The 13,184-nt window shown below is 47.5% G+C and overlaps 1 protein-coding gene across 7 annotated transcripts in view; it reads right to left on the minus strand.

Moving 5' to 3' along the window:
- LOC139276526 (SWI/SNF complex subunit SMARCC1-like) overlaps positions 1-13,184 on the minus strand; it is a 257,461-nt gene that overhangs the window by 79,875 nt on the left and 164,402 nt on the right. For 5 of the 7 annotated variants that reach the window (XM_070894634.1, XM_070894638.1, XM_070894637.1 and 2 more), the window contains 2 exons: positions 7,347-7,408; positions 3,596-3,722 (listed from right to left, as the gene is read on the minus strand). In XM_070894634.1, coding sequence (XP_070750735.1) covers positions 3,596-3,722; positions 7,347-7,408 — 189 coding nt within the window. The remainder of the gene's footprint in view (positions 1-3,595; positions 3,723-7,346; positions 7,409-13,184) is intronic. The other 2 variants (XM_070894636.1, XM_070894633.1) reach the window with 1 other exon arrangement.

The raw sequence follows: 13,184 nt of genomic DNA on the forward strand, positions 1-13,184 counted from the left end.
GAAAACAGTTTAAAAAGCTTACAGGATGCTGGGCTTCATGAATAGAGGTATAGAGTTGAAAAGTGTGGAATTTATTATGAACTTATATAAAACACTGATTCGGCCCCAACTGGAGAATTGTGTCTAAATCTGAGCACCACACTTTAGGAAGGATGTGAAAGCCTTAGAGAAGGTGCAGGAAAGATTTAGGAGAATGATTCCAGCAATGAGGGACTTCAGTTACATGGACAGACTGGAGAAGCTGGAGTTTTTCTTCTGGGAGACGAAATAATGGAGAGGAAATTTCATAGAGGTGTTCAAAATCATGAGGGTTCTGGAAAGGGTAGAGAGAAACTGTTCCTATTGGCAGAAGGGCTGAGAACCAGAGGACACAGATTTAAGGTGATTGGCATAAGAACTCTTTTACGCAGCGAGTGCATTGCCTGAAAGGAGTGTGGAGGCAGACTCAACTTGATTTAAAAAAAAAAAAGAGTTGGCTAAGCATCTAAAAAAAAATTGCAGCGGTACAGGGAAAGGGCAGGGGAGTGGGACTGGCTGAAAGTTGGTACAGGCTCGACGGGTTGAATGGCCTTCTTCCATGCTGTAATATTCTATAACTTTATTTCTCTCTCCACAGATGCTGCTTGACCTGCTGAGTATTCCCAGCATTTTTGTACATACCAAGTTCCCCTCCTAGTTACACACCATCCTGACTTGGACATTAGAAATATTATACATAAAAAAAATATATAATATGTGTGTATATATATATATATATATCAAAATGTATTTGTTCCTGGGATGTGGGCGTTGCTGTCAAGGCCAGCATTTATTGCCTATCCCCAATTGCCCATGACTAAGTGGTGGTAAGCTGCCTTCTTGAACCGCTGCAGTCCTTCTGGTGAAGGTACTCCCATCGTGCCGTTAGGGAAGGAATTCCACGATTTTGACCCAGGACGAGGAAGGAACAGCAATACATTTCCAAGTCAAAATGATTGTATTCCCATGCGCCTGCTGCCCTTGTCCTTCTAGGTGGTAGGGCTCGCGAGTTTGGGAGGTGCTGCCCAGGTCTTGGCGAGTTGTTGCAGTGCATTTTGTAGATGGTATACAGTGCAACCACCATGCGCTCGTGGTGCAGGGAGTGAATGTTTAAGGTGGTGGATGGGGTGCCATTAAACGGACTGTTTTGTCCTGGATGATGTCGAGCTTCTTGAGTGTTGTGGGAGCTGCACTCAAACAGGCAAGTGGAGAGCATTCCATCACACTCCTGACTTATGCCTTTTGGAAAGGCTTTGGGGAGTCAGGAGGAGACACACTCGCTGTAGAATACCCAGCCTCGACCCTGCCCTTGTTGCCACAGTATTTATGTGGCCGATTGCGTTAAGTTTCTGGTCAATGGTGATCCCGAGGACGTTTATGGTGGGGGATTCTGCGATGGTTATGCAATTGAATGTCGAAGAGCAGTGGTTCGACTAATTTGTTGGTGATAGTCATTGTCTTGCGCTTGTGTGGCGCGAATGTTACTTGCAACTTATAAGCCCAAGGCTGAATGTCATCCAGGTCTTGCTGCATTCAGGTATAGACTGCTTCATTTTCTGAGGAGTTGCACATCGAACTCTGCAACCATCAGCAAACATCCCCACTTCTGACCCTATGATGGAGGGAAGGTCATTGATGAAGCAACTGAAGATGGTTGGGCCGAGGATACTACCCCGAGGTACTCCTGCAGCGATGTTTTGGGGTTGAGATGATTGACCAACAACTACAACCATCTTCCTTTGTGCTAGGTATGACCCCAGCCATACCCGATTACCATTGACTTCAATTTTACTCGGGCGACTTGATACCACTCAGTCCAATGCTGCCTTGATGTCAAGGGCAGTCACTCACCTCATCTCTGGAATTCAATTCTTTTGTCCATACTTGAGCTGTAGAGATACTAGCAATGAGCAGAGCATGGGTCACAGTAGACCAGACCGATTGGCAGAAGACAAAGGAGGGCAGTGTATCAGACAAGGCCATGCCAGTAAAGGGGCAAGCCAGCTGAAATTGGAGTTAGATTTTTCAAGGACGTGTTTTATTTTGAATTATCAGCAGGGAACTATGCAAATGGTATTGCCAACACTCAGATGTCTGGTAATTTTCAGAAGTAGTTTGCTTAAATGGTCGAGTCATGTGCCAATTTTGAAATCCAGTCTTTATCTGCAGCCCATTCACAATGTGGCACATGAACACAACTCCCTAACCCCATTCCCAAGGGCAGAACACATTAAAACTGCTAAATGTTGCCTTTTTACCCCAAGGAAGGTTTTTTTTAAAAAAAAGAATACAGAGAACACTGCTGATGAATAAAGAACATTAGAAGCAACCAAGTTTTATTCTGTGGAACCTGACAAGAATGATATTCAGTTTCAAAAGTATTTTCAGCTCCTAGCACCACCTGCAGGTGCAGCAGGCGGTTAAGAAAGCAAATGGCATGTTGGCCTTCATAGCAAGGGGATTTGAGTACAGGGGCAGGGAGGTGTTGCTACAGTTGTACAGGGCATTGGTGAGGCCACACCTGGAGTATTGTGTACAGTTTTGGTCTCCTAACCTGAGGAAGGACATTCTTGCTATTGAGGGAGTGCAGCGAAGGTTCACCAGACTGATTCCCGGGATGGCGGGACTGACCTATCAAGAAAGACTGGATCAACTGGGCTTGTATTCACTGGAGTTCAGAAGAATGAGAGGGGACCTCATAGAAACATTTAAAATTCTGACGGGGTTAGACAGGTTAGATGCAGGAAGAATGTTCCCAATGTTGGGGAAGTCCAGAACCAGAGGTCACAGTCTAAGGATAAGGGGTAAGCCATTTAGGACCGAGATGCGGAGGAACTTCTTCACCCAGAGAGTGGTGAACCTGTGGAATTCTCTACCACAGAAAGCTGTTGAGGCCAATTCACTAAATATATTCAAAAAGGAGTTAGATGAGGTCCTTACTACAAGGGGGATCAAGGGGTATGGCGAGAAAGCAGGAATGGGGTACTGAAGTTGAATGTTCAGCCATGAACTCATTGAATGGCGGTGCAGGCTAGAAGGGCCGAATGGCCTACTCCTGCACCTATTTTCTATGTTTCTATGCGTGACTTTGGCCTGACCTTCTAGCTCCACCTCAGGCTAAATGTGCAGAAATTTGGTGGACGGCTCAACCTCAAATCAACTTCCCCACCCCCCTACAGCTGTTCATCACCAGATTGCTCCAATCCACTTCCATGCCTTAAGCAGCTGACAGTTGGTTCTCCATAATCTCCCGCCAGCCTCCCAGCTCAACCTACCACAGATCACAACTCACCTACTGCAGCATCTCCTCCAGCCTTGCACAATAGCATGCACCCTCCAGTTTTCCAGCCTTACACACTAGCATGCACCCTCCAGTTCTTGACACGAAGCTATACCAGGTGATTGCTTAGTCAGTGCTCCAGTTCATGAACTTTCTCCCTAAATCCTTGCACTGTGTCCCTTCGCACCAGTTTACAAAATGCTTACACCCATAGCACAACTGGCAATTCAATTTTGCCTCCTGCACACCATTGATTTCAAAGTAACTCATTGCATGAAAGGCACTTCTTGCGCCTACCTGGTTTAATGTCTGCGCTAGCCGTTTCCCCTTCCACGGGTTTCTCAGACGCCAGCTCCTTGGGAGATGGGACTTGCATCTTCTCTGTACTCTCGGAAGCTGCTTCAGTCTCCTCTTTATTTTCCACCTAGTAAAAGGCAAACATGCTTGTTGAATACATAACTCTCTTGTAAGGTTTCCTTGTCTGTGTTAGATGATTGTTGGTCAATCCTGTAAAAGGCTGCAGAGGTTGAGACAGACAGGGATGGGTACCGCTCAAAGCTTAGTCATAGATTTAGGATAGAGTATATAAGAAAATGTATTTGACACAGATGGTTGAGACACTGTGGAATGCAGTATGGGAGTTAGTGATTGAAGCAAAGACCACGTCAACATTCAATAGATTAGGTAAGTAGTTGAAGGAAATGGGGATAAAAAGGTGTATGGGAACAGGGTGGCCACAAGGGATGAGGAGTACTGTATTTTTTAACATTTGTTTATGGGACGTGGGCGCCGCTGGTTAGGCCAGCATTTATTGCCCATCCAGATTTGCCCTCGAGAAAGTGGTGGTAAGTCGCCTTCTTTAAGCACTGCAGTCCGCATGGTGAAGGTACTCCTATAGTGCCGCTGAAGAGCGAGTTCCAGGATTTTGACTCAGTAACAATGAAGGAACGGAGATATATTTCCAAGTCACAATGGTGTGTAACTTGAAGGGGACCTTGCAGGTGATTGTACGCCCATGCACCTGCTGCCCTTGCCCTTCTAGGTGGTAGATGTCGGTGGTTTGGGAGGTGCTGTCGAAGAAGCCTTGCCTGGTTTCTGCAGTGCATCTTGGAGATGGTACACACTGCAGCCACGGTGTGCCAGTGGTGGAGGTTGTGAACGTTTAAGGTCATGGATAGGGTGCCAATCAAGTGGGCTGCTTTGCCCTGGATAGTGTCAAGCTCAGAGTGTTGTTGCACGCATCCAGGCCAGTGGGGAGTATTCCATCACACTTCTGACTTGTGCCTTGTAGATGGTGGAAAGGCTTTGGGGAGTCCGGTAAGACACTTGCCGCAGAATACCCAGCCTCTGACTTGCTCTTGTTGCCACAGTATTTATGTGGGTGGTCCAGTTGAGCTTCTGGTCAATCGTGACCCCCAGGATGTTGACGGTGGGGGATTCAGCGATGGTAATGCCATTGAATGTCAAGGGGCGGTGGTTAGGCTCTCGCTTGTTGGAGATAGTCATTGCCTAGCACTTGTCTGGCACAAATGTTGCTTGACACATCAGCCCAAGCCTGAATGTTGTCCAGTTCTTGCTGCATGCAGGTATGGGCTGCTTCATTATCTGCAGAGTTGCGAATAGCACTGAACACTGCAGTTATCAGCGAACATCCCGACTTCTGACGTTATGATGGAGGAAAGGTCATTAATGAAGCAGCTGAAGATGGTTGGGCCGAGGATACTGCCCTGAGGAACTCGTACAGTGATGTCCTGGGGCTGGGATGATTGACCACCACTACCACAACCCCCCTATTTCCATTGACTTCAGTTTTACTAGGGCTCCTTGATGCAACACTCGCTTAAATGCTGCCTTGACGTCAAGGGCAGTCACTCGCACCTCAGTAATTCAGCTCCTTTATCCATGTTTGGAATAAAGCTGTAACGAGGTCTGGAGCCAAGTGGTTCTGGTGGAACCCAAACTGGGCATCAGAGAGTAGTGCCACTTGATAGCACTGTCGACGACCACTTCCATCACTTTGTTGATGATTGAGAGTGGACTGATGGGGCAGTAATTGGCCCAATTGGATTTGTCCTGCTTTTTTGTGGACAGGACATACCTGGGCACACATGCTTGTGTCGAAGATAAACAACATTGACTGGCTGGGCTCAATGGCTGGCTTCCATGTTGCAATTTGTATGTAATTTTACTTCAGGGCTCATCAAGCAACAAGACGTTCTCGCCGAGGCCCGGCAACATACTCGCAGGCCCTGCCAAGGTCTTGTTTATTTATCATCATAGGCGGTCCCTCGAACGAGGTTGACTTGCTTCCTCGAGAGTTCACAGATGTTTCAATGAAGGACCCAATGTTCCAGTCCTGAATTCCAATTGAGGGGGTGGAAAATGCCTGTGCGTGGATTTTTTTTAACGTATGGTGACCGTTGCATATCAGCCACCACACAGGCTTGACAGAGCTAGGCCTTTATTCAGTGGCAAGGGTTAACCAAGACGACTGGAGACCTGCTCTGCTGCACGGACCTAGTGCGCACTCATATCGCAGCGTGGGCAGGGTCCTGTTCATTTGTATAGCACCTTTAACTTAGCAAAATATCACAAGATGCTTCAGAGGAGTGCAATCATACAAAAATTCACAGAGTCAAAGGAGGAGACATTAGAACAGGTAACCAAAAGCTTGGTCAAAGATAGGAAATGATTGGAAGGGTTAAATAGATCATAAGCTATTCCAACATCGGTTTCCTAAGAGAGGAAATTAAGTGTGGCTCTTGGGTGCTCTCTTCTCTTTGTTCAGGGAATGTGGTCAGTACTTGGAATGGAAGCCATTATTGTGCAGAATAGTGAAATGTTTTAATTTTGTTTTTTAAGCAGATATTGAAGAAAAAATGATTTTAAGGAGCATCTTTAGAGGAGAGGTGGACTGATTTCGGGAGGTAATTACAGATCCTGGGGCCGAGAGAGCTGAAGGAACGGCCAACAGTAGTGGGGCAAAAGGACTGAGGGATGCACAGACAGTGGGAGAAAAGTGGAGCTCTCAGAATGTTGTAGGGCGGGAGGAGTTGACAGAGATAGGGAGGGGTAAGGCCATGAGAGACTGGAACACAAGGATGAGGATTTAATATTTGAGAGGTTGATTGCAGATCAGCAAGCTCAGGAGTAATGGGTTAATGTGACCTGGTGCAAGTTAGGATGCGGGCAGCGGAGTTTTAAATAATCAAGCTTAGAGGGTTTAAATGGGAGGCTGGCCACAAAAGCATTGGAAATGTAGAGTTTGGAAGTAACAAAAACATGGACGAGGGTTTTAGCTGCAGATAGCCCGAGGCAGGAACGGAGATGGGTGGATAATACAGAAGTGAAAATAGGCAGTCTTGGGGATGAAACCACCCAGAATCTTCAGGATTTTCTCTCCTGATGGAGCACGTCAACCACACAACAGTCTGGAAGTACATTAATCACTTGTTTAAAAAAAAAAATTGCTGATCCATACCCTCCTGAGTTGCTGAGAAATGAATAACCACAATCTACCAATGACACTCCTCTTTTCCCTGTGTGCTTTTCTTCACCTTCTAGACAATCAGCTTCCATTTACTAGGGTCATAACACTCGATGTCAGGTTAGAGGTTTGTGAGTTATAAACCCCACATCAAGCCTCAAGAGCATAATCCAGGGTGACACTCCCATGCAGGACTGAAGGAGTGCTATGTTGTCGGAGGAGCATTTCTTCAGACGAGACTCCAGACCAAGGTCTCATTTGTCTGTATAGTTGGATGTTTCAAGATCCCTTGTCACTTGCGTGGCAAACTTCCTTCCCTCAACCAATACCACCAAAAACAGATTAAGTGGTCATGCATTTGATGGCTGCTCGTGTCTCAACCCTTGGGTAAGAATGGATTCATAAGTTACGGCACTTCAAAAATAATTCACTGCATCAAGTACTTTGCAATGTTTTGCCACTATAAATACGTGCTATATAAACTTGCCTTTCCTTCAGCATTGGAATTGCACATCATCTTTCCATCTCCCCTATTACCGTGCAGAAAACTATTTCACTCACTTTTTCTGGTTCTTGCCCTTCAGATTCTTGAGTTTCCATTTTTTCCTCTTCAATATCTGCTGCTTGAGAAACAAAATGAAAACATTTCAATATTCTGTACAATAATTGCTGATTCCAAATACTGACTACATAACAGAGTACCCAAGTGCCACACTTAGTTTCCTCTCTTTGAAAACCAATGTTGGATTAGCTGTTTAATCCTTCCAATCGTCTCTTGCCTGTGAAGCTGTGGAATTCTCTGCCACAGAAAGTTGTGGAGTCCAGTTCGTTGGACATATTCAAAAGGGAGTTAGATGTGGCCCTTACGGCAAAAGGGATCAGCGGTATGGAGAGAAAGCAGGGGTGGGATACTAAGGTTGCATGAAAAGCCATGATCATATTGAATGGCGGTGCAGGCTCGAATGGCCTGCTCTTGCACCTATTTTCTATGTTTCTAGACCATGATGGTTATCACAACCAATATCGAGAACTGCAAACTGACAGCAACAGTCTGTGAGCAATCAGAAGCAAAAAGGCTGGTTGACCTTCCCCTTTCCTAGCCCATTAACAGGGAAGCCATTTGTAGCTCTTCTGTAAACTTGTATCTTAGTTCTATTGTCATTTAATCTTTTCTGCCTTCCACCGTATCACAGACCTTCCCTTTTGTTCTTTACCAGACTCTGTAATTGCTTAAAACATAGAAAGATAGAAAATAGGTGCATGAGTAGGCCATTCGGCCCTTCGAGCCTGCACCGCCATTCAATAAGATCATGTCTGATCCTTCACCTCAGTACCCCTTTCCCGCTTTCTCTCCCCTCGATCCCGATAGAAACATCGAAAATAGGCAACCAGAAAATAGAAACCAGCTACATGTCTAACTTCTTCCAGTTCTGATGAACGAACGGCCATTGGCCGGAAACGCTAACTGCTTCTCTCTCCACAGATGCTGCTTGAGAATTTCCAGGAATTTCTATTTTAATTTCAGATTTCCAGAATCTAGTATTTTGCTTTGGTATTATTCTATTTGCACTTATATGTTGGTTGGTTCAGTTTTAATTGAGATTTGGAAGAAGCTGTTACTAGTGGTGTCACCATACTGATGGATAAATCCAAGATGTGTTGGTATCAGCAACTGGGGGTCCATGTACATAGATTAAAATGTCATGGACAGGTACAGAAAATAATCAAAAAACGAATGGAATGCTGGCCTTTATATCTAGAAGACTAGAATATAAGTGGGTCATCCATCATAGAGACAGTCCGTCGGAATAGAGGAGGACTTGCTTCCACTCCCAAAGTGAGTTCTTTGATGACTTAACAGTCCGATACGAGAGCCACAGACCCTGTTACAGATGGGACAGACATTAGTCGGGTGGAAGGGCTGGTTTGCTGCACGCTCCTTCCGCTGCCTGCGCCTGGCCTCATGCTCCTTACGTTGAGCCTCAAAGAGCTCAACGCCCTCCCGGATGGACTTTTTCCACCTCCGTCAGTCTGCGGCCAGGGACTCGCAGGTGTCAGTGGTGATGTCGCACTTTACCAGGGAGGCTTTGAGGGTGTCCTTATAGCGTTTCCGCTGTCCACCTTTGGCTCATTTACCATGAAGGAGCTCCGCATAAAGCATTTGCTTCGGGAGTCTCGTATCTGGCATGCGTACTATGTGGCCTGCCCAGCGAAGCTGATCGAGTGTCGTCAATACTGGGGATGTTAGCCTAGTCGAGGACACTAATGTTGGTGCGCCTATCCTCCCAGGGGATTTGCAGGATCTTGCGGAGACATCGTTGGGGATATCTCTCCAGCGACTTGAGGTGCCTTCTGTACATTGTCCATGCCTCAGACCCATACAGGAGGGAAGGTATTACTACAGCCCTGTAGAACATGAGTTTGGTGGTAGATTTGAGGGCCTGGTCTTCAAACACTCTTCCGCAGGCGGCCGTAGACTGGAGGCGATGCTGAATCTCCGCATCAATGTCTGCCTTTGTTGATAAGAGGCTTCCGAGATATGGGAAATGGTCCACGTTGTCCAGGGCCGCGCTGTGGATCTTGATTGGAGGGCGGTGCTGTGCGGCGATGACAGGCTGGTGAAGGACCTTTGTCTCACGGATGTTAAGCGTAAGGCCCATGCTTTCATATGCCTCAGTGAATACATTGACGATATCCTGGAGTTCAGCCTCAACGTGCACAGACGCAGGCATCGTCCGCATACTGCAGCTCAATGACGGAGGTTGGGGTGATCTTGGACCCGGCCTGGAGGCAGCGTCGGTTAAACAGCTTCCCACTGGTTCTGTCGTCTAGTTCCACTCCAGCGGGAGTTTGTTGATTGTGAGGTGGAGCATGGCAGCGAGGAAGATTGAGAAGAGGGTTGGAGCGATAACGCAGCCCGGTCTGGACGTGGACTGGGTCTGGAATGGAACCGCTGGTAAGGATCACGGCCTGCATGTCATCGTGAAGCAGGCGAAGTATGTTGACAAACTTTTGGGGGCATCCGAAATGGAGGAGGACGCTCCATAGACCCTCAAAGTTGACCATGTCAAAGGCCTTTGTAAGATCGAAAAAGGCCATGGGCTGGCGTTGCTCCCTGCATTTTTCCTGCAACCGGTACGCTGCAAAGATCATGTCTGTTGTGCCCCGAAGGGGACGAAATCCGCATTGTGATTCCGGGAATAGCTCCTCGGCTACAGGGAGAAGACGATTGAGGAGAACTCGAGCGACAACTTTCCCAGTGGCTGAAAGCAGGGAGATTCCCCTGTAGTTGCCGCAGTCGGACTTGTCCCCCTTTTTAAAGATGGTCACAATCACTGCGTCTCAAATCTCCCGGCATGCTCTCCTCCCTCCAGATGAGAGAGATGAGTTCATGTCTCCGTGCCAACAGCGCCTCTCCGCCATACTTTAGCGCCTCAGCAGGGATTCCATCCGCATCCGTATTATTCTTAAGCCGTTTTATGGCTTTGCCTACCTCGTGCAATGTTGGAGTTTCACTGAGTTGGTGGCGGGTGGCATGCTGCGGGATGGAATCGAGACCACTCAAGTCAAAGGCAGAGTCTCGATTGAGAAGATCTTCAAAGTGCTCCTTCCATTTTGCCCTGACAGCCTCAATGTCCTTGATGAGTGTTTCCCCGTTGTTGGCCAGGAGTGGGATGGGGCCTTGGGAGTTTGGACCTGAGGTGGTCTTGACTGCAGTGAAAAATCCTCGCATATCGTGGCTGTCGGCCAGTTGTTGTATCTCCTGTGCTTTCTCCATCCACCACCTGTTCTTTAGGTCCCGAGTTTTTTGTTGGACCGGAGCCTTGAGCCGTCTGTAATGTTGTTTTGCAGCTCCAGAGTTGGGCTGTTGCTTGAGGCTCAGAAATGCTTTGCTCTTGCGATCTTTTCGTTCTTGGATCTCCTGATCATTTTCATCAAACCAGTCCTGATGTTTTCTGGTTGAGTGACCAAGTGTCTCTTCACAGGCACTGGTTATAGAGGCCTGGAGGGCAGACCAAGCGTTATGGGGATTCAGCATCTCAGGGTCAACAAGGCACACAGATTGGCTCAGAGGCACTGGCTGCATAGGGCTCTCTAAGTGCCCCGGCATTAACATTTTTGCGGAACTGCTTCTGCTGTCCCCTCTGCTTTGGGGCGAATGTTCATATCGATGATAGATCAGATTAGGCGGTGGTCTGTCCAGCAGTCGTCAGCTCCTGTCATGGCGCAGGTGATGCGCACATCCTTGCGATCCCTGGCTCGGACGATGACATAGTCGAGCAGGTGCCAGTGTTTGGAGCGAGGGTGTTGCCACGATGCTTTGTATTTGTCTCTCTGGCGGAACAGGGTGTTGGTAATGAAGAGTTCATGTTCTGGACATTGTCAGGAGTAGGGTACCGCTGGAATTGGCTTTCCCTACCCCCTCTCTGTCAATCATGCCTCCTGGCATTAAAATCACCCAGGAGGATCAATTTGTTGCCCGTGGGGACACGGGACAAGGATGTCTCAAAGTTGGAATAAAAACTCTCTTTAGCCTTATCCGTTGCATCGAGTGTGGGGATGTATGCACTGATGACTGTGGCACATTGGTTCTGAGATAGGGTGAGATACGGAGAGTCATAAAGCGCTCGTTGACCCCACAGGTGGAGTCTTTGAGGCGGTTGACCAGCTCATTCTTCAAGGCAAAGCCGACAATAAGAGGGCAGAGAGAGCGGGGACTCCAGCCCAGCGGAGGTCCAGGGACACCAGCCACGCCCAGACCACTGACACCAGCACCCCAAAGCCGGCCCGCCCCAAGTGGGACACCTACCAGAGACACAGCCCAACCCCAGCAGCTGGTCCGGGCCAGTACGAGGCCCCTTTGGCCAGGAACAGAAGCGGCCGGCACGGGGCCCCAATAAACAAGCGGCAAGCTGGCCGCTGACATTTGCTGCATTGCCTCTGGAGGCAGGGAGCAAAACTTGAGTTCCGCTTGGGGAAGGCAGGCCCTCAAATTCTGCAGAGGGTTCTCCCCAAAGGGTCTCTGTCCTGGATCCGGGGGGACCTGGCCGACCGAGGGGACTCGAGGACATGGGGCCAGCTAAAGAGACTCCAAAGCCGGCGTTCAATCCGTCGAAGGGACTCTGAGGCCGGCGCCGAACCAGCTGAAGGGACTGAGGCGTGGTGTCGTCTCATACTGCCAACCAACTTTTAATTAATTTTTAAACTTTTAGCCAACTTTTAATCTTATTAAACAATCTGGGAGAACTTTTAAAACTTACATTTTAGACTCTCAACCGAAATACTTTTAAAGATCTATTATTAATTTATATCTTTGACTTTTAACAACTCTTAGAAACTTTTGAAATAAATTGGGAACTTTTATCAACTTTTAATCTTTTAAAATAACTTTGGAAGTCATGTTGCTAATGCTTGCCCCCCAACCTCGCCTCGGGCCATCTACCATCAATGGCGCTACCCGGCATCGAGCTTCCGGCAAACACTTCGCCGAAGACAATTCGGCTTATCGAGCTGTGCCTGGTCTCCAGTTGTCTTGGACCCCCTTGCCACTGGACCAAGACCTTGTTCAGCTAAGCCCGTGTGGTTGCCGGTGTGCAGCGGCCACCCCACGTTAAAAGAACTCACGCACAGGCATCTTCCACTCCGTCAATATGAAGTTCAGGACCTGGAATATCAGGACCCTCAAGGACAACCCCAACAGCAACAGGCTGGAACGCCGCACCACCATAGTTGCCCGGGAACTCAGACGTTTTGACATTGACATCGCTGCCCTAAGTGAGACCCGGCGGGCAGGGGAAGGCCAGTTGAAGGAACGCAAGAGGGCAGAAGTCATGCTACAGCTATTCGAAGCCCTAGTTAGACCACTCCTGGACTACTCTGGACACCACACCTTAGGAAAGATATGTCGGCCTTTGAGGGAGTGCAGCATAGATTCACCAGAGGTATACCTGGATTCCAGTGGTTAAATTATGAGGAGAGTTTATACAAACTGGGATTGTATTCCCTAGAATTGAGACAGTGAATAGTGATTTGATCAAGATATTAAATGGGAATAGATTGGGTAGATAGAGAGAAACTATTTCCACTAATGGTCAGGGAATGTAGGACTAGGAGTCATAGTGTAAAGATTACAGCCAAGCCTTTCAGGAGTGAAATTAGGAAATATTTCTATACGCAAAGTTTGGAAACCTCCACCGCAACGGCAATTGATGCTAAGTCAATTGTTAATTTTAAATCTGAGATTAATAGATCTTTGTTAACCAAAGGTATTAAGGGTATTTGGGGTAAAGACAGTGTTTGGTCACAGATCAGCGATGATCTCACTGAATGGCAGAACAGGCTCGAGGGGCTAAATGTCCTACTCGCATTCCTCTGCTCAGCTATATGGAAATTATGGTA

This window comes from Pristiophorus japonicus, chromosome 1, assembly GCF_044704955.1.
Source record: "Pristiophorus japonicus isolate sPriJap1 chromosome 1, sPriJap1.hap1, whole genome shotgun sequence".
Lineage (NCBI taxonomy): Eukaryota > Metazoa > Chordata > Chondrichthyes > Pristiophoridae > Pristiophorus > Pristiophorus japonicus.